Source organism: the organism of the source record quoted next, unplaced genomic scaffold, assembly GCF_019419815.1.
Source record: "Pyrus x bretschneideri cultivar Hongxiangsu unplaced genomic scaffold, Pyrus_bretschneideri_v1 Contig128, whole genome shotgun sequence".
NCBI classification, from domain to species: Eukaryota; Viridiplantae; Streptophyta; class Magnoliopsida; order Rosales; family Rosaceae; genus Pyrus; species Pyrus x bretschneideri.
The window spans coordinates 423,258-443,977 of record NW_025999422.1 but is presented as its reverse complement, the minus strand read 5'-3'; the positions used below and the strand labels follow the sequence as shown (position 1 = coordinate 443,977).

Genomic DNA, 20,720 nt, shown 5'->3' with positions numbered 1-20,720 from the left:
CTTACCTGATTAATCCATATTAAGGACGATACTATCATATGTAAGCTTATAGTTGTGCTTAGTTAATCCACGTTGGGGACCATACTATATGCAAAAAGGGCATGGTTCCATCGAGTTGGTCCGAAACCCTCCTCCGCCTGGTTTCCGTTGACTTTGTCTGAAATCCAACTTCTTATTCGCTTCTGTTGAGTTGTTAAAATCCTCCAAAAATTGTGATATGTCCAAAAGATTGTATGCCAATGGACACAAGTATTTTTTTCTGAAATTTCCTTTGATGCTAAATACCATTCATATTGTCACTTGATACTACGTTTTAGTATTATTCTTCAACATTTGTAAGTAAGAGGTTTTAGGTTCTAATCTCGTAGATGACAAGTCCAATACCAATTTTTTTTTTTTAACCCTTAATATAAATATATCTGAGACAACAATTGTAATTTGTTACGCACATGTCATTGTATAAATACATATACAGGCTCTTTAAGGGAAATGATTCCCAATTTTCTCAAAAAATAGGGATTAGTTGTGGAATCCACTCTATATCGAACTTCAACGATCCACACCATCTATTTTGAAGTCTCGATTTATAGATCATCCCTGCAAAAATTCAATTTAATCTGAAATCATTTGCTTATCTAATTATTACAATGAAATTTAATTTCAATGTTTTATTAGAACAAAATGTTCGTCAATTCCTGATGGAAAATGTGATTGATACTTATTGCTCCATTTTAGTGATATTTTTAATCATAAATTACTTCGGTTATATGCTGGGTAGCGCATTCCCTCTGTTTTGGGTAGAGGCGGGAAGGGGGTGCTAACCCGGCCACCCAACCCAGCGGTCAGGGGCAGGCCAACCATGGGTTTGAAACCTGCCACCTTTCTTGTGGATCATCCCATGCTTAGAGGGTGATGGAAATAACAATGCAGAAATTTTGAAATGAGCAAACAATGTCAATATATGAAGTGTTCCATTATTCGTTATTTCCGAGTCTTTTCATTGCAATAATGTTTTGAACTCTTGTCTATTGAGAACAAAAAGTTCTTTGATCTATGATGTTTATGTTTTGGCATGACTAGTTAAGGGGATTACAATTTTTTATGTTGTGGTTTATCCTTTTTTGTGACAAACCAGTAGTGGTGTTGTTTGTGCATGTGGTAGTCGTTTAAGGGTTTACTTTTGTTTGTTTAGTTGTGTAAGTTCACTCAAGAACAGTTTATTAGTCACTAGAGCAATGACATAGTGGCACTTTTGTATTTGTTTGTGATGATCAATGTCGATCACAGATTGACGGCTGATCTTTAAAGTATATGAACCCTGACCTTCTCGATGGAAGAGCTTAATTAAGCACGTGCTAAATACTTCCTTAATTAACATGTGCAAACCACTTCTTTAACATGTCCAAATTAACCGCAAACCAACCCCTTAGCATGTGCAACTGATCATAGATATAGAAGTTATCCTAATACTGGATTCATGACAACTAGTAAATTTCTGATACATTAACTGCAATTTTTGAGATGTGGAGACAATTTAACATGCAATGGCTTGCGATATTTTCGGTGCCAACTACACTTCTTTACCAGCAACCTCTAGTTGTTAGAATATATGTAACGTTCCGGCACAAGATTCAAACGCATAGGGCGAGTTGTCGGTAAATTATCCTTGCAATATGGAGAGTAGCAGCACTCTTTATAATTAAGCTTATGAAAGATCTCTTTTTTCTCCGAATGGAATTCATACTCTCAACAAACTCTTTGTTGTCTGTCAAATAATCCATATACCTACTAGAGCGACCAGATGTTATTGTGAATTGGGATAAGTGGGTGGAGGAAATATTAGGTATCGCATATGCATGCGTGAAACTGTCACTTTCAGTCTAAAAAAATTCCAGGTGCAACAGACTGCATGTAGGACATTTTCCGAGCCTATCTAGCCAAATTGGTAGCCCTAGCTAAGAACTCAATGAGGAACATATATATGAGTACTTGCAAGTTGCAAGTGCATTACTATTTATTGCAAGTACCAGTAGTTATTAGGGTTAATAACTATTGGAAGAAGCACATGGGTTAGTATAAATCCTAGTCGGCAATAGCATGGGTGTATGTACCTGCCATCATTACAACTATAGTCATCATTGCCATAAAGGAAAGACAGCAAGGGTGTGCACTCTGGAAAGGAATGTTGCATGTGATTGCTGACTCCTGGACAGCAGGGAGATCGGCAAGCATGGGTGTATGTACCTGCCAGGTCATTTACCTTGTATTATTGCTGCATGTGTTGTGTGCTGTTGCATCATTATTGCTGCATGTGTTGTGTGCTGTTGCATCCGGTTACAAGGGTGTAAAGCTTTCCTTGTATTGTATATAATTATGCCTTCCCATAAGGCTTTCGATTGAATGAAATGGATTACAATTCAAATCAGAAAAAACAACACTATTATTATTCCAAGAATTAAATAAAAGAATAATATACAATATGCATGATTCATGGGTGGCACCGAGACCTAAAGAAGGACGTTCAACCTCTCCCATTAAATAATTTGCCAGTCAGAACAAGAAAAAGTTGCAGTAATATTCATCATCCCCGAATTGGTTGTTCATTTAATTCTGCTTGCTGCGATGCATGGGAAGTGAAGCTCACATTTCTGTTCTAGCTGCGAGAAAATAAAATGGTTTAATTTGCTCACTGAATTTTGCTAGCAAGGGAATTGCTATGATACGTACCATACCTGATTGCTATGACACCTCATTGATTGAAGGTGTAATGTCCTACATATATGGAGTCGTGTTTGATGAATTGATCAAACAAGCAATCTAGAATCAGGAAGTTATGTGAGCAGACAAGATTAGATGAAGTAATTAACTCATATGTTACAATTTTTTGTGCTTTCCAATGTGCTTATTTCTTTTACAATAGACATCGAGTTGGTTTTAATCCTTGTGTGCTTTATCTGAATTGGATTCTCAATGTTTATCCCATTGCCGCTTCATAAACAAATGTAGTACCATTTTGCAAATGCTTTAATCTCAAGTTTTTACCTCGGTTTTAAGATTATGTGTATTGGGGTGGTGAAATTGTAATCTGTAAATCCATATTCTTAGGCATCACTTGGGTTTTAGCCACAGTAATTCTAATCTACATGACTTATAGGACTCAATCATTTTATACACACACATAAAATAGTAATAATAATTAACTCAGGCCCTTAGTTGTCATTGGAATTGGCAATATGTATATTGATTAATTAGTGGGTTTATTGATAAATTTTAGTTTTATTCTTGATTTCATCATGTATTTGATGGTAATTATATAATAGGGTAAAACTGACAATTCACATTTTAAATTTAAGTTGGGTGTAGAGTGAAGTTATATGGGTTCAAATAAAATTCCTCTTAGATTTTTTTAAGTCCCAATAATAGTTCCCTAAACTAATTAGAAACAAATCCTAAACAAGGCATAAAAACCTGATTTCTCATTATGGTAATTACTCTCCTAGAGCATGGATCCTATGGGAATTGCCGAATTGGGACCAAAAACTTAGGAAACACGGGTACGCTCTAACCTTGATCACAGCGTACCACTTAAAAGTTAAAACTGAAGGGAACCTATCACAAAAACACGAACAAGGCATGCCAACACCGAAAGGAACCTATCACAAAAACACGAACAAGGCATGTCAACACCGAAAGGAACCTATCTTCAAGAACCAGGTCATGGAAGGACGGTGGGCACCGAGTATCCTGAAAAGACCTACCCAATAAATATCATTTGAGTTTGAGGCATATATCTTCTGGTGTGGTTCTTTGCTTCACCACTTGGCCCTTTTTTTTTTTTTTCTCTTCTTCTTCTTCTTCTTCTTCTTCTTTTTGGAGTACATTGATATTTTTACATTAAGGGAAAAAAGAGTTCGGTTAAGTTATACAATGGGCAGCCAAATTTGGTATCGAATTCGCCATCCACGAGATTTGAACCTAAAACCTCTCATTTCTAAGCGAAGAGGTATACCACTTGGCCTATTATGGCTTCACACTAATCAAAATTATAAAATTAGAACCCGTTTATTACAAAAATATTGAAATCGTTATTAAAGTTCATGTACTTTCTGAAAAAAAAATAATTGGAAGCTCTTTCTAAAAAAATGCTTGAAAATCTTTATTAATATTCATGTCCACACTGGTGTTTTTGTTAGAATCAATTAATTCGTAATTAGCCCCGTAATTAAGGCATGTTTACTTTAATTTCATGAGAAGGAATAAAATATAAAGGAATGGGATGTGAAGGATTGTGTATGACATAAACAAACATCTCCACCCCCTCGCTCCACAGTGGAATTAGACCTGGCATTCGTGTCGTGTTTTCCGTGTTCATGTTGTTTTCGTGACATACCCAATAGTTTAACGAATCGTGTCATGAGTACCCGTTAAAGTAAACGAGTAATATAACCTGACTCAAAATTGACCTGTTAAAATTATCAGCTAATATGACCCGATCCGTTACACATTAAAGAAAATATATTTCAAATCAATAAATAATGAAAATGAAAAACATAATTTGACCAAAAAAACATGGAGGAAATAATACTAAAATAGTATATGCATATCACATTGTCACATAAATATAACTTCAAACCATAAAATAAATAAATAAATAAAATAACAAAACAAAAACAAAAAAAACAATTGTCTTTCAAGTATTACAAACCCCAAAATAAGAGCCTAATGAAAAGTTATAGTATATTACTACAAAATACCAAATGTTTTAGGATAGGGGTGTGCTATCTGTGACAGCCCATCCCGGGAAATTTAAAAACGTACGCGTGAAAAGACGATTTTGCCCCTAGTTCGATTTCTTTACGTTTATTGGTTGTTTTTGAGTTTGGTTGGCATGTTGTAGGCCACACACATTTTCCCACACACCACAACCTTTCCTCCTGTTTCCTGCACACTGTCCCGAGTACCCATTCCTTTCCCATTTCCTTTGAAACGTACGGACCACACCCAAATCCCATTAAACCTTCACAGATCATGGAATCCAAGCACACATTCGAGCTCGTGAGGCTTGTAGGAGTCCAACCATACCTTTTTCAGGTTAGAATACCTTCGTTTTCACGTCGAATCCACGATGCTCGATTTCGGGTACTGTTCATGCACACGTGATTTCTCACGTTTTAGGGAATTTCAAGCTTCTAGGAAGCTTGGTGAGGTCCCTAGGAGGCTCGGGGTGGTTCGTTTGAAGGTTTTGGACGTCGGGATCACGAGTTTCGAGGTTGGTCGGATTTGGGGTGATTTTCCAGGTGAGATTTCCTGGTTTTTAGCACTTGAAGTAGTATGATTGTGTTCCTCTAGTTCTAAGCTTCATTTTGGTACCAATTTTGTGAAATTTGGATGAAAAACGAAGAAGATATCGAAGTTTGAAATTTTCCCGATTTTCCGGCGCCGGAGAAGACGACGGAATATTCCGTCAAGTCTGACGGAATATTCCTGACGCCGTTGACGGAATCTGTTAAAACTGACGGAATATTCCTAACGGCGTCAACTGACGCCGTCAGCGTGCCAGGCACGTGCCTGCGCGTGGCCAGCGCGTGGGGGCGCGTGCGACGGTGAAAAATTATTTTAAAAATATGGGGTTGTTCCTGAGGTTGAGTAGGTCACGTTGGTATATTCATATAACCCATTTGAGCATTGTATGAGAAGTTATTTCTAAAGGTTGGTTATGTACTTTAAAATTGATGTTTTTGTAGTTGTTTCGTATATAGGTGATACCTATCCCGAGGACGAGCGTGGTCACTCGAGGCAGGGGGGCTACGACCCTTCCACATACCAGTGAGTGGGCTTTTGGTTTTCCGTATATACCTATATACATATATTTTCCCAGAAATCGATTTGAATTGCTATTTGCCATATGCCATGCATTATATTATCGTTGTTTATGCATCATTAGTTGCAATATTAATCGTATACATATTTATATGCATATTTAGTGCTGCGGACGCACAGGTAAGTGCCAGGTAAGGGTTATTCATGTTTATATTCAATAGTGATTTGAGATGTATAGAGAGCTCATAACCTGCACCCCCGGTGTTAGTGCTCCCGCCCTGAGTTGGGCACAGTCCTTCACGTGATGTTCACCTCTCGCACCACACGCTCAGCTTGGATCCAAGTTAGGTGCACAGTCCTGTCGTACAGACCACTTTAGGTGGTTCCGACTCGTAGGTGACCCGCGATTATTCGCCCAGCCTTCACGTGATCGTAGCACTAGAGCGTATATATGTATTACACCCAGGCCTGTCGTACAAACCACTTTAGGTGGTTCCGACTCGTGTGCAGGTCCAGCTAGTGAGATTGAGATTTGAGCTCTAGATGCAGCCGTACAGGTCACGTTAGGTGACTCCGGCTACCAGATTACATGTTATCGATATGATTTACACCTGAGCACTTGCACTCAATTTTGAGGTTTTGGCATGGCATATTCTTGAGCATGATTGGTATATATATATATATGTATATCTATTTTCTGGGAAGTATATAGGTTTTACGGCGAGGGGTTAGAACGTATTTATTAAATGGTTTTCGGAAAGCTTTGTTTTTGCCCACTCACGCTTTTGTTTTGCGCCCCTCCGGGTTCTAGTTGATTAGCAGGTTTGGTGGTTTCCCAGAGGGCTTTCCCGGCATTTCTGACAGACATTCACCAGCGTAGGGCCACCTTCAGGTGTACTGTTGTCGCCTCATTTTCATTTGGACTGCTTTAGGCTTATTCTCTGAACTCGTGTCTCACTTACGCTAGCACTTGTTTCTATTACATTTTGTATGCTAGTTTTTATTATTCGTACTATTTACATTACTATTTTATTAGCTTCCGCACGGTGCACATGGCTATGTCACTTCCACGTGACGGCCAGCATGCCCTGATCTCGATCGGGGTGTGTCACTATCCACACACCCAATTTTACTTCTCATACACTCCTTGATAATTTATGTTCATTGATCTTCTTCAATTCATCCGATCTGATGACCGAAAATTAAAAAGGTGCACGAGACGTAAAATGGGATGGGAGTTTTGTTTCATCAGAACTGGAGGGTTTTAAAAATATAAATGACCATGTAACCATCGTCTAAGGATAGAGGATGCAATCACGAGCGTTTATATGTATTTTATTTATATTTTTTTTTCAGACTTGTACATTAATGATTATGAATTTTATTTATTTTGAACTCCCTTAAAAATACTATTCATGAGGATTTATGGTTTTAAAAATTCAAACGATGATTTACCCATCCTCAAAGCGTAAAGGATGCAATCACGAGTGCTTACATATTTTTTCACAATTTTCGTACTTGTAAATTAATTATTATAATCTTTTAATGTGTTGGGTATTTTTAAATTACTTGACATTTTTATTTTTAATGTGTTTTATAATTTTTAATCTCACTCTTTGCCTATAGTATACTATAAAAATAAATAAATAAAACTTAAATTATTTAAATTTATATAGAATAATGTTACAATAATACATATTTAATATACAATTATACATATAAACTATGGCTATTGTATTTCATAGTAAGTTTTTTAGTAGTTTAAAAAATTAAAATCATCAAAATAACTTTTTTCTTAACATGTCAAAATGGTTTACTTGCATGTTGTGTAAACCTGTTAAGGACCCGTTATTAACAGGTTCTTATAATGTGGTCTGATAACGACCCGATTAGTTATCGTGTTGACTCGAAACCTATTATTTTCGTTTCATTTATGTGTCTTGTAAAAAATTGCCAAGTCTAGTGGGAATCCCATACTTTGACTTTTCAGGTATGAGAAGTTATATGATTCCATAAGGACTTCCTAGGATTTATACAATCACATTTCTAACTTAATTAAGATTGCAACATTCCCCCTTGAGTGTGTAAATACTCAAACAAAATGTCGCATCAGGTCTTAGGTGGTGAAGTAAGTTTTGTTGATGGAGTCATCGTTGGCATAGCAAGCAAGAATGTAAGTCTCAAATTAATAGAAGGATTCATTGGTAGTAAAACTCATAAAATCTCGCTATGGTAAAATCTGGTATAAGAGAACTAAGGAGAAACATGAGAGAATGCATAATGTCAAATCTAAACACCTACAAGACGAAAATAGAAAAACCTAACACATGTATGACCAACCTAAGATGGGTGCCTCGTTAAAATGTAGTTAGGTACCAAACATCAAGTGAGAAAAATTGCTCCTAATCGTAGTTAAAAGGAGTATTTTAAATCAAGTGAGTATACTTTTGCATTGCCCTGTAAGAACTACAAGCAATACAGATCAGATAACTTATGCATATGATTCCTTGGACGAGCTTCTAAAAAGTAAAGTTTCGTAATCACTTCGTGAAGAGATCAGCCGGATTATTTCAATTTGTAGAGTGATATTTTCAATCAAATCAAGAAGGTGTTCCGTGGTCTAGAACTATTTGAACCAGTCAGTGTAAGTCTTTCTAGAACTTTCATGTAGATTTCTGTATCAAAATCCCCATAGAGGTACAGAGTTACCATGTCCATGAGCTGCATATTCATTTTTTTTTAAACTACCAAATTAGTAGTCAAACGTTATGTCCATTATGGAAACCCACTTGTAGCCAACAGGCTTCACATGTGGAGGTGTTAGAGCTACAGGGCCAAACACATTGTGTTTCGCAAGTGAATTGAGTTCGACCTGGATGACTTGTTTCCAGTTTGAAAAATCTTTTCTACGTCAACATTCATTAGCAGAATGTAGTTCAATGTCATTCCTTAGCATGATGTTAAGAGCTACTGTATATGAAAATGCATCATCGATTATCATCTCAGTCCGATTTCAAACCTCATCCAAACTCTGTGATAAAACCATGAGGAAAAATGGTTTCGTTTTATATCATGATATGTATGATTGTTTTATGCTACAAATTAAAGTGATGACTTGAGAGTGAAGAGGGCATAGCGACCGCCTTGGGTTTCAATCCCCTAAACCTCTAGAGGGGCTACCACGAAAGGATTACTACCGCTACCTTTCTAGGAGATGTATTAGGATATCTAAAGGTAGAGCATTAAAGGACACTCTTGCTACACCTTACTATAAGTATATTTGTTCAGAGTTGGTCTAGGTAAAAGGGTAGTTGGTCATTGGACCGGTCACCAGGCATGTAGCAATTTATTGGGATCCCTAGTTTCTTTTTAAAAGGAAATTGTGTGAATATACAATTTATTTTCGAAACTAAAGCTTTTGTTATGCATCAATCATTTTCCTATAGTATATGTAGTGTCGTATACTATTTTCAAACATAGCTGGGGTGGATTCGCTAATGGGGAGTGATGAACGTTTGTGATGCTCACCCCTACTTTATTACAGGACCGGTACACTTGCAAATAGACGATCTGGAATAAAGTCGGGACAAGCGTTGTTTGTTACTTGTCAACTTCTCAGTCGCTCATTGACTTTCCACAAGTTTTTGTCTGTACATATGCTTGATTCCCTCCGTCTTGAAGGAATCTTTTGTAGCCAAACTTAGCGCTTTGTACTTTCCAAATCGTACCTAAGAGTTGGTTTTGTTGTAAATTGTAAACTTCGTCTTTAATGACAAAAAGAAATTATCCAAATTCAGATACCCTTTTATTCTTCGTTTTACCAAAATGATTTCCACTTCCGTACTGCTTAAAAATATATTATTTTATTCCCCTCAAATGGCCTTATGTTCTATTAGGAATGTAGTGCTATAGTGTTGGATTTTAACACTAGTATTGTGTTACTTATAGAGCGTGGCACTGTTATGTGCCCGTTTTTGGGGCATGACACCTCCTATCTTGTGGAGATCCCAAAGTGAAATCAACATTTCCCCTTAAGTCATGTGAAGTGTGTTGGTCGCAAAACACCAATGCTCAAAGAATGCACGAAGGATGGAAGGATGACGATCATAACTAAGCAAATATGCGTATACGACATGATAAAGGCCTACATTAGTAAGCACATCTTTGGATTGGCAAAGACATCTTCAAGCCACTCCTAGTAAAACTCAGCAAAGACAACTTCTCCAGTAGTTAACAAGGTGCTATTCCAAGTCATAGCTTCGCTACGAATGCGATCACCAAGAAGCTCAAACAAAGTCAGGGGATTGTCATGAACATGGTGCAAAAGATTCAAGATAAGAATCCTCAATGTACACGCCTTCTTCTTCGTATTTGATCAACCAAAATCTGTCACCTCCCAAGGTACTTTAGAAGACCATGACTTGATATGCATCGAGTTGTCTTTCGCAAGAAGAACAAGTGCCTTAAGGCCAGTCAATGGCGCACAAAGCTTTAACGTTGTTCCCCTATCTTGCAAATCGCCTTCCTTCTCAAGAATGGTGATGGTATTGTTCTTAAAGCACTTGAAAAATACCATGGTTACAACAATACAAATAAGGAAACATAAGCATAAGAGTGGGGTGGCAAGAAGAGAAAACAATTACTTCACTAAAGCAAAAGACATGCGAGACAAAGTCACAATGATGAAAAGAAATCAGCCATAAAGCTTGAGCAGCACGGCAAAAAGGGCAGTTACAAGACGGTCATTCAAAGCATGCTACAGTAGCAAAGAAAACCAAAATGCTACGCAATCTCGCAACGATTACACAAACATTTTCTTGCACTGCACAACAACATCACCACTAACGGAAACTACAACCAAAAGGCACTACACAATGTAACCTTGCTGCAGTCTTTTGCACAACACCATACGGTAAAAAGTAACGCACTGTATGTCACATCCTAGCCCGGGCGGGACCACTTCCCGGGCTCGCTCCACCACCGTAGCACGATATTGTCCGCTTTGGGCCCTGACCACGCCCTCACGGTTTTGTTTTTGGGAACTCACACGAGAACTTCCTGATAGGTCACCCATCCTGGGAATGCTTTCGTGCTCTACTCGCTTAACTTCGAAGTTCCCATGGAACCCGAAGCCAGTGAGCTCCCAAAAGGCCTCGTGCTAGGTAGGGATGAGAATTTACATATAAGGATCACTCCCCTGGGCGATGTGGGATGTCACAATCCACCCTCCTTAGGGGCCTAACGTCCTCGTCGGCACACCACTGCCAGGGTTAGGCTCTGATACCAAATTGTCACATCCCGGCCCGGACGGGACCACTTCCCGGGCCCGCTCCACCACCGTAACACGATATTGTCTGCTTTGGGCCCTGACCACGCCCTTACGGTTTTGTTTTTGGGAACTCACACGAGAACTTCCCGATGGATCACCCATCCTGGGAATGCTCTCGTGCGCTAATCGCTTAACTTCGGAGTTTCCATGGAACCCGAAGCCAGTGAGCTCCCAAAAGGCCTCGTGCTAGGTAGGGATGGGAATATACATATAAGGATCACTCCCCTGGGCGATGTGGGATGTCACAATCCACCCCCCTTAGGGGCCGGACGTTCTGGTCAGCACACACGCGACCAGGGTTAGGCTCTGATACCAAATTGTCACATCCCGGCTCTGGGGGGAATCACTTCCCGAGCCTGCTCCACCACCGTAGCACGATATTGTCCGCTTTGGGCCTCAACCACACCCTCATGGTTTTGTTTTTGGGAACTCACACAAGAACTTCCCGATGAGTCACCCATCCTGGGAGTGCTCTCGCGTGCTACTCGCTTAACTTCGGAGTTCCCATGGAACCCGAAGCCAGTGAGCTCTTAAAAGGCCTTGTACTAGGTAGAGATGAGAATATACATATAAGAATCATTCCCCTGGGCGATGTGGGATGTCACAATCCACCCCCCTTAGGGGCCCGACGTCCTCGTCGGCACACACGCGGCCAGGGTTAGGCTCTGATACCGAATTGTCACATCCCGGCCCGGGGGGAATCACTTCCCGGGCCCGCTCCACCACCGTAGCACGATATTGTCCGCTTTGGGCTTACCATTCCTTCACGGTTTTGTTTTTGGGAACTCAGGAGCAACTTCCCATTAGGTCACCCATCATGGGATTGCTCAAGCCCCTTTCTCGCTTAACTTCAGAGTTCCTAAAGAACCTGAAGCCAGTGAGCTCCAAAAAGGCCTCGTGCTAGGTAGAGATGAGAATATACATATAAGAATCATTCCCCTGGGCGATGTGGGATGTCACACTGCAACAAGCACCAAGCAGCAAAACCCAAGGCACTAAGCAGCAGCAAGCATAGAGGCAGTGCACGGCAAGGGTGGTCTATGACAAGACACACACCCAATTGTCTTATAAATAAGGATCAATTGCTTTCTAATGCTATAAGGGAAATACATACCAAATAGCAAAAGGAAAATCAAAAGAAGGAAGCACATTCCAGCTACAAAAAGGAAACAAATTCCAAGCAAAAAAGGCAATGCTTATGCACGGCAATAAAGGGAAAAACTATTGAAAAGGGAAAGGTAAAAAAAAAAAATGAAAATCCTAATTACCTAAGGACAAGCATTAAAGCTTTCCAAAACCTTAAAGGAAATCACCCTCATTGCCGAAATTGAAGGAGGCTCCTACTTAAGGAAGGAAAAAGCATTTTTTCCACACCCACAAGGAAAAAATCCAAGCCTCAAAGTACACCAAATGTTTTTTGTCAAAAAATTATGGAAAATCAATATGCACAATAAGTATGTGCCAAATTATGCATTTTCAAAATTTTCATTCAAGATTAAGCCTCTACAGCCCTTAAATTAAATTTTCATTTCATTCAAGATTAAGCCTCTACGGCCATTAAAGAAAATTTCCATTTCATCAATATTAAGCCTCTACGGCCCTTGAAGAAAATTTTCATTTCATTCAAGACCAAGCCCCAACGGCCATTGAAGAAATGTTTCATCCAAGAAATACGCCTCAACGGCCCTTGACGAAATCCATCATTTCAATTCAAGAAATACGCCTCAATGGCCCTTGAAAAAATGTTTCGTTCAAGAAATACACCTCTACGGCCTTTGAAGAAGCAAACTAATTCAAGATCAAGTCTCGATGATCCTTGAGCTAGAACATTCACATTGTAGGACTTCAAAACACGTTTCCTACATGTGACAAGCACATGCCTACAACACTTCTTGAAGTGGGGGCATTTATAGACATGTAAATTTCGTTGCATGCAAATGATACGTCACAAAGCTCCACGTGGCATATGACTCTTCACAAAAGGACAAGTTATCAATGACATGTGGCACAAATCAAGCAAAGGAAGCTCAAAAGCATTCCTAAAATACGGCAAAGGGGAAGAAATCTCCTTAAAATCGGCAAGGGGCCCAAATTGCTCCCAAAATCCGAAAGAAAACTAAAGCATCTTAACAAAACAAGCAAGAATTGAAGATAGCTCGCAAAATAGGCATGAAAACCCTATAGATTTTGGCCAAGCAAGGGAAAATGGCTGAAATTAAGACACAAAACATGCCTAAATTCTCCCATGGATGAATCAAGACACAAATCAAAGCCAAATCCATCCAAAGGCAATATTTGAGAAGTCTATATATACAAGGTCCTCAAACAAGCATAAAGGTCGACAATTTCTACATTGAAGGGCCAAAATTCTCACAAAAGGAGAACCTCTGCCAAATCTTTAAAGACTAATACGTTGCCAAAGCTCTCTTTGAAGAATGTACAACCAAAGTCGAAGCTTTCTTTCGACCAAAGCCGAAGCATTCCCTTGAAGAATCAACAAGCACTTGTGCCAATTCCTTCAAGACTTTGTTGCAAGCTCAAAACTTGTAACGACGTTCGATTCAAGATCAAGTTGCCAAGACTCTTGAATCAACAAAATGTCACATCAACATCACCTTTGCCGCATGTCATACATAAACCTAGAGGTAAAAACTATCCACGCATTGTTTCAAGTTCAAAACTTGAAACAATCCTTCAATCGGTCGTTCGAGATCAAGTCATTGCTACCCTTGGATCAACAACCTACGCATCTACATCAAATTTGAAGACTGAATTAGAGGAAAACTATAAATAGAGATTGTAATCCTACAAATTCATCAATACCAATCTACTTTGTACACGTGTTCTCGCTCCATTCATCATAGAATTTTTGTGTTTACAATAGTAAAATTATGAAATAATATAATGAGGATTCATGTGTCATGAGGATTTATAGAGTGGGAGAAAGAGGGGTGCGACAAGCAAGAGAGAGAATTTGGTAAATTCTAAGGTGTATTATCTCACCCCATTATCACATTCCTAACCTAATTAGAATTGCAACAAGAATTAGAATATTACAATAAATGCACAATCACATTCCTAACCTAATTAGAATTGCAACAAGAATTAGAATATTACAATAAATACAAAAAACATTGACTCATGAGAACAGATTCTAGCTACTGCATCAGAAAACTCAAGTGGATAGTAATAATAATAACAAGAAGGGATTTTATCACAAATGGTCCCTGAAATTGACCCTCACCATCAAGATGGTCTCTGAAATTGAAAATCAATCAATGTAGTCCTTGAAAATAGGTGTCGCAAATCAATGTGGTATTTCCGTTACAATTCTGTTAAAAATTCTATTAAGTGCTGATATGGTAGATAAGTGGGTCCTATAAGTCCTTTTTTCTCCCAAATGGTCCTTGAAATGACCCACGACATCAAAATGGTCATTGAAATTAACCCGCTACATCAAAATGGTCCCTGGAATTGAAAATCGATCAATGTAGTCCCGTAAGTATCCCAAATCAATGTAGTTTTTCCATTACAATTCTATAAAAAATTATGTTATGTGCTGATGTGACACATAAATGGGTCACACAAGTCTAATTAAATATAAAAAAATTACAAATAGGTTTAATAATTTAATAGTTAATAAAACGATGTCAACCCAAAAACTCAGTCCTACAATCACCTCCAGTCTTAGTCCACATTCCTCTACCTCCTTCGCTGTCTTCTTAAAAAAAAAAAAATCTCAATATACCCATCCCTACACACTTCAACACCGTTCATCTAATTGAACTTGGATCAAGATTACCTTTGGTGACGACTTGGCTGATTGGCAACGACTTATGAGACATCACCGTTAACATTTAGGCGATCAACATCCTCACAACCTTAATCTTGGAGAGCTTGTTCGGAGCTGCCTTGGTGGTCTGGTGACTCAAAGAACAGTGAGGTCAACCTTGAGATAATGAGGTTATAACCAAGGTACATCTATTGTTGGTTGAAAACTATTTCAAACCCCCCTCTTAGGTCTTAGTTAAGCCTTGTGCCTTTGAGAATTTATAGAAGAGATCTCTCTTCGAAGTAGGCCCTACTATAAGAAAAAAAAATTCCATTGTGCAAAAAGGTTTATAGACAACTTTTTTAATTAATTATTAAACCCACATCAGTACATAACAAAATTTTTTACAAAATTGTAGTAGAATGATAATATTGATTTGACACCTATTTCAAGGATTACATTCATCGATTTTCAATTTTATGGACCATCTTGATAGTTTGGGTCAATTTCAGGGACTATTTGTGATAAAAACCCATAAATCTTGTGGGGCCCATTTATGTGCCACAACGGCACTTAACAAAATTTTTAACAAAATTGTGACGGAAGAACCATATTGATTTGCGACACCTATTTTTAGGGACTACATTAATTGATTTTCAATTTCAGGGACCATCTTGATGGTGAAGTTCAATTTCAAGAACCATTTGTGATAAAAACCCTAACAAGACCATGTTTTGATGTTTAATATGAACTAATAATAATAATAACAAAAATAATATTGATAATTCACCATGTTTAATTTTGTGGTTTAATACAAGTGAGCGACAAAGATTATATGCTTAGAAATTACTCTAATTCTCGAATGAGAAAAAAACCAAGTTCAAATAGACTCTGCATCTTCCTCTCCATCTATTATTTTGTGCTTGACTTACAATTAAGAGTCCATTTGATAATTATTATTTTTTTTTTCACTTTTAATTTTTGCGCTTGAGAAAAAAAGGACAAAAATAAAACTTAAACTAAAATAACATCATTCTAATTTAACTAAAATTTAGAAGAAGACGAAAAAAGTAGGGTGCTCTGAAAATTCCTACCTCTTTTGGGGTCTGTGTCTGGCTATATTTCGTTTCTTTGTAATTGTTTTAATAAAGTTATATATAATTGACCCCAAAAGAAATGACATTATGCTCAAATGAGCTTCTATTGGTGATATTTGAAGGGAAGACGCAAACTTTGGTTAAAAATTGAAGCAGGACAAAATCTACATGTACTATGGTATTTCGTACCAAAATGCCGGTGATGAATTGTTCCAGTGAATTAGGTCTATTCAAACCTTTACCCCGTTCCTCTTAACTTAGAATAGTAAATATTGTTTGTTATATATATATATATATATATATATATATATAATTAAAGCTTTTAAAGGAAGAGATTTTCATTTTTTTTATAAAAATTAGAATTGTTGTGGGTCCACACCACATCCAACTTTAACGATCCGAACCGTCTATTTTTTAAGTTGTACCTCATAGATCATCCTTACAAAATATTAGCCGAATTGGAAATATTTAAGACATCTAATTAGATTCAAAGAAATGAATGAATACTTTGTTATATAAGAAACAATAAAATTTGATCTTGATAATTAAATAGGCAAATGGTTTCGGATTGAATTGAATTTTTGCAAGGACGATATATGAATCGAGACTTACAAAATAGATAGTTCGGATCGTTGAAATTTGACATGGAGTGGGCCTCACACCTAATCGTTATCTTTTTTCACAAAATGAGAATCTCTTTGCATAAAAGGCCTGTATATTTATATATATTAAATAATGTGTACATGTGCCATGATGTCCGTGTTAAAGTTATAGAGATGGGCCAATGGTTCAACACCTATATTGCCTTCAATTTAACCACCTACTCATTCAGGAAAAGTAAGATTTTTTTTATCCTCTAAAAATTCGGTGTAATTAGGAATAAAACCATGTAACTGGAAGTTGTAAATTTCTGGCAAACGAAGCCGGATATTCAGCATCCTCCACCAAAATTTCTGTAAGGATTGAATACCAACATTACTTAACCTTGCAAAGTATCAGTCCTAGCCTCCACCGTCATAATCAATAAACCTGTTTATCAGAAGACTATAAATGCAAAAGAAATTCACGTGCCAATAAATTTTGGACAAGCAAAATTAAAAGCCCTTCACGACAGAACCAACTACTAAACTCACCCACTGCGGCCATTTATTTAGTATGACCCCTCCTCATCTATTTATAAGCTTCTATACGCTTACCTTTTCTTTAAATTAATTCAGTTTGCCAGTGTTTCTGTAAGTAAGTGAGTGAGTGATTAGATTACTTCAATGGCGCTTTCCTGGATTCTCCCGGCACTTCTCTTTGCTTTGGTTCTTGCAAATGTTGAGACCTCCACATGCCAAGTTCTGAAGGCCAAGGTCACTTGCTTTGATTGCCATCAAAACTATGATTTCTCAGGTCCGATTTGTTAATGTTATTCTCTATATTTGTTTTTTTGTTTTGTTTTATTTTTTTTTTTCATTTTTGTCCTAACTTAAACTTGAAGTTAAGAAACCCTGTTAACTGTTCCAAAGGTGGAATTCTTAGTACATTTTTCTAGACTTTTAGAATTCTAACCACTCTAGGGGTTTGAGTAACACTACTTAACGGAGTCCAATCATTGCTTGAGAGAGTTCGAGTACTTCTTTAGAAGGATTGAGTATTACTCCAGGGACCTTATTTAATTATTTATTTTATTTTTGTGTACAATCACATATTTTACACTAAGGGTACTTAATTTGGATTAAGTCAGCCATAATAAATTAGAAGTCAAACTCATCATTTATAAGGATCAAACCAAATTTATGTACTAAAGGATATAATTATGGCTAGATCTATAAATAAATAAATTTACACTAAAAAGTGGTTTTATATTATTTGATTTATTGAGAATATATTTACGCTTGGGAGTACGATTTGGGTTAAGCCAAAATAGGTTAGCTTAATAAATTAGTACCAAATTCGTTATTAACAGAAATCAAATTTAAGATTTTTCACTTAACAAATGGAAATGATTATCCATTAGACTGTAGTATTAACTGGCTAATTTCTTCCAATTTTTCAAATTGCCCATTTTTAAAAGTAGACAAATTCTTATTTTACTTCGTGTGTTATATGTTTTAGAAATCAAGGTTTTGGTGAAGTGTGACAAAGTAAAGAAGTTGGCAATGGCAATAACAGAAAAGGATGGCTCTTTTGAAGCAAAGCTCCCATCAAACAACAACCCTAAAACTCCAGAAGCTATGAATTGCCTCGCCAGGATTCTTGGAGGACCAGATCAGCTCTATGCCTCCAGGAAATTCTTGGCATCTGAGATTGTCAAGACCCAAGACTCCAACTCTTACACCACTTCAACTCCTCTTGGTTTCTCTACATCATGCCCTTTGAACATCAAAGATGCAGCCTGTAAAGCCATGAACAAGTTTGGTTCATCCAAGACTATTGATGTGCCTCTACCACCAGGGTGGGGGTTGGCACCCTCAAGCTATTATGTTCCTTTCATCCCCATCATTGGGATACCTTAAGTATTTTGAGTGTGAAGAAGCACGTTATAATTAAGCTGCAGAATTCTAGATTATGGTTTAATTTTATTTATTTTCTTGTCTCCACTATAGCATGTGGCGAGTGTTTTAGTGTGTGTTTTTATTTATTTTTTTTTTTTTTTTTCCTTTCTGGGATGCAAAACCTAGGAGGTAAAATGTATTAAGCACTCAGATTAAGGTTGATTTACCAATATTAAACAAGTAATTTTACTGCATTCTCAGTATTTTCTAGCAGATTGTTATTTTCTTCACTATAAGTTTAAATGTATACATTACAACAACAACAACAACAAAGCATTTTCCCACTAAATGGGATCGGCTATATGAATCCTAGAATGCCATTGCCCTCGGTTATGTGTCACGTCCTCCGTTAGATCCAAGTACTCTAAGTCTTTTTTTAGAGTCTCTTCCAAAGTCCTTCTAAGTTTTCCTCTACCCATTTAGCCCTAAACCTCTGTCCCATAATCGCATCTTCTAACTGGAGCGTCAATAGGCCTTTGTTTCACATGTCCAAACCACCGTAATCAATTTTCTCTCTTCTTTCCTTCAATTTCAACCACTCCTACTTTACCTCGAATATCCTAATTCCTAATCTTATCCTTTCTCGTGTGCCCACACATCCAACGGAGCATTCTCATCTCCGCTACACCAAGTTTATGTACGTGTTGATGCTTCACCGCCCAACATTCCGTGCCATAAAGTATTGCCAGCCTTATTGTCGTCCTATAAAATTTTCCCTTGAGCTTCAGTGGCATACGATGGTCACACAACACGCTGGATGCACTCTTCCACTTCATCCATCCAGCTTGTATTCTATGGTTGAAGTCTCCATTCAACTCTCCATTCTTTTGCAAGATAGATCCTAGATAGCAAAAACAGTTGCTCTTTGGAACTTCATGATCTCCAATCCTCACCCCTAACTTATTTGAGCTTCCGTTTGCACTGAACTTGCAGTTCATACACTCTGTCTTTGACCGACTTAGGCGAAAACCTTTAGATTCCAACACTTTTGTCCAAAGGTTACGCTTCGCATTTACTCTTTCGTGAGTTTTATCTATCAACACTATATTGTATGCGGAAAACATATACCAAGAAATATCATCTTCAATATGTCCTGTTAAGTCATTCGTTACAAATACAAAAATGGTAAGGGCTTAAAGATGAGCCTTGATGTAACCCTACAGTTATGGGGAAGCTTTCGGTTTGTCCTTCATGAGTTCTTATGGTAGTCCTTACTCCATCATACATATCCTTTATAGCTTGGATATATGCTACTCGTACTCCTTTCTCTAGCTCTCAAATCCTCCAAAGAATGTCTCTTAGGACCCTATCGTACGCTTTTACCAAATCTATAAAGACCATGTGCAAATCCTTTTTCATATCTCTATATCTTTTCATCAATCTTCGTAAAAGATAGATTGCCTCCATGGTTGAGCGCCTTAGCATGAACCTGAATTGATTGTTCGAGACCCGTGTCTCTTGCCTCAGTCTATACTCAATTACTCTCTCCCAGAGCTACATTGTATGACTCATTAACTTAATACCCCTATAGTTGATGCAATTTGGTACGTCGCCCTTATTCTTGTAGATAGGCACCAAAGTGCTCTTTTGCCACTCATTTGGCATCTTCTTTGTTTTCAAAATCCTCTTGAAAAGATATATGAGCCATGCTATACCTGCCTCTCCCAAGACTTTCCACACTTCGATCGGCATATCATCTAGGCCACTGTTTTTCTATGCTTCATCTTTTTCAAAGCTACAACCACTTCTTTCTTCCTGATTTAGCGGTAAAGGGAGTAGTTTCTACACTCTTCTGAGTTACTCAACTCCCCCAAAGAATTACTTTTTTCATGTCCTTCATTGAAAAGATTATGAAAATAACCTCTCCATCTATCTTTGACCGCATTCTCTGTAGCGAAAACCTTTCCATTCTCATCCTTGATGCACCTCACTTGGTTTAGGTCATTTATCTTCTTTTCTCTTGCTTTAGCTAGTTTATAGATATCCAACTCTCCTTATTTGGTATCTAGTCACTCATACATATCATCAAAAGTTGCTAGATTAGCTTCTCTCATAGCTTTCTTCTCCTCCTTCTTCGCTATTATATACCTTTCACTGTTTGCTACAGTCTTATCCTTGTATAAGGCTTTACAACATTCCTTCTTAGCCTTAACGTTTGTATG

At 37.6% G+C, this 20,720-nt stretch overlaps 1 protein-coding gene across 1 annotated transcript; it reads left to right on the top strand.

Moving 5' to 3' along the window:
* The first annotated feature begins 17,217 nt into the window (after positions 1-17,217).
* LOC125474665 lies at positions 17,218-18,771 on the top strand. Its single transcript, XM_048578618.1, has 2 exons — positions 17,218-17,413; positions 18,119-18,771. The coding sequence occupies exons 1-2, from the start codon at positions 17,284-17,286 to the stop codon at positions 18,517-18,519; spliced, it is 531 nt and encodes a 176-aa protein (XP_048434575.1). The 5' UTR covers positions 17,218-17,283; the 3' UTR covers positions 18,520-18,771.
* The last annotated feature ends 1,949 nt before the right edge of the window (positions 18,772-20,720 follow it).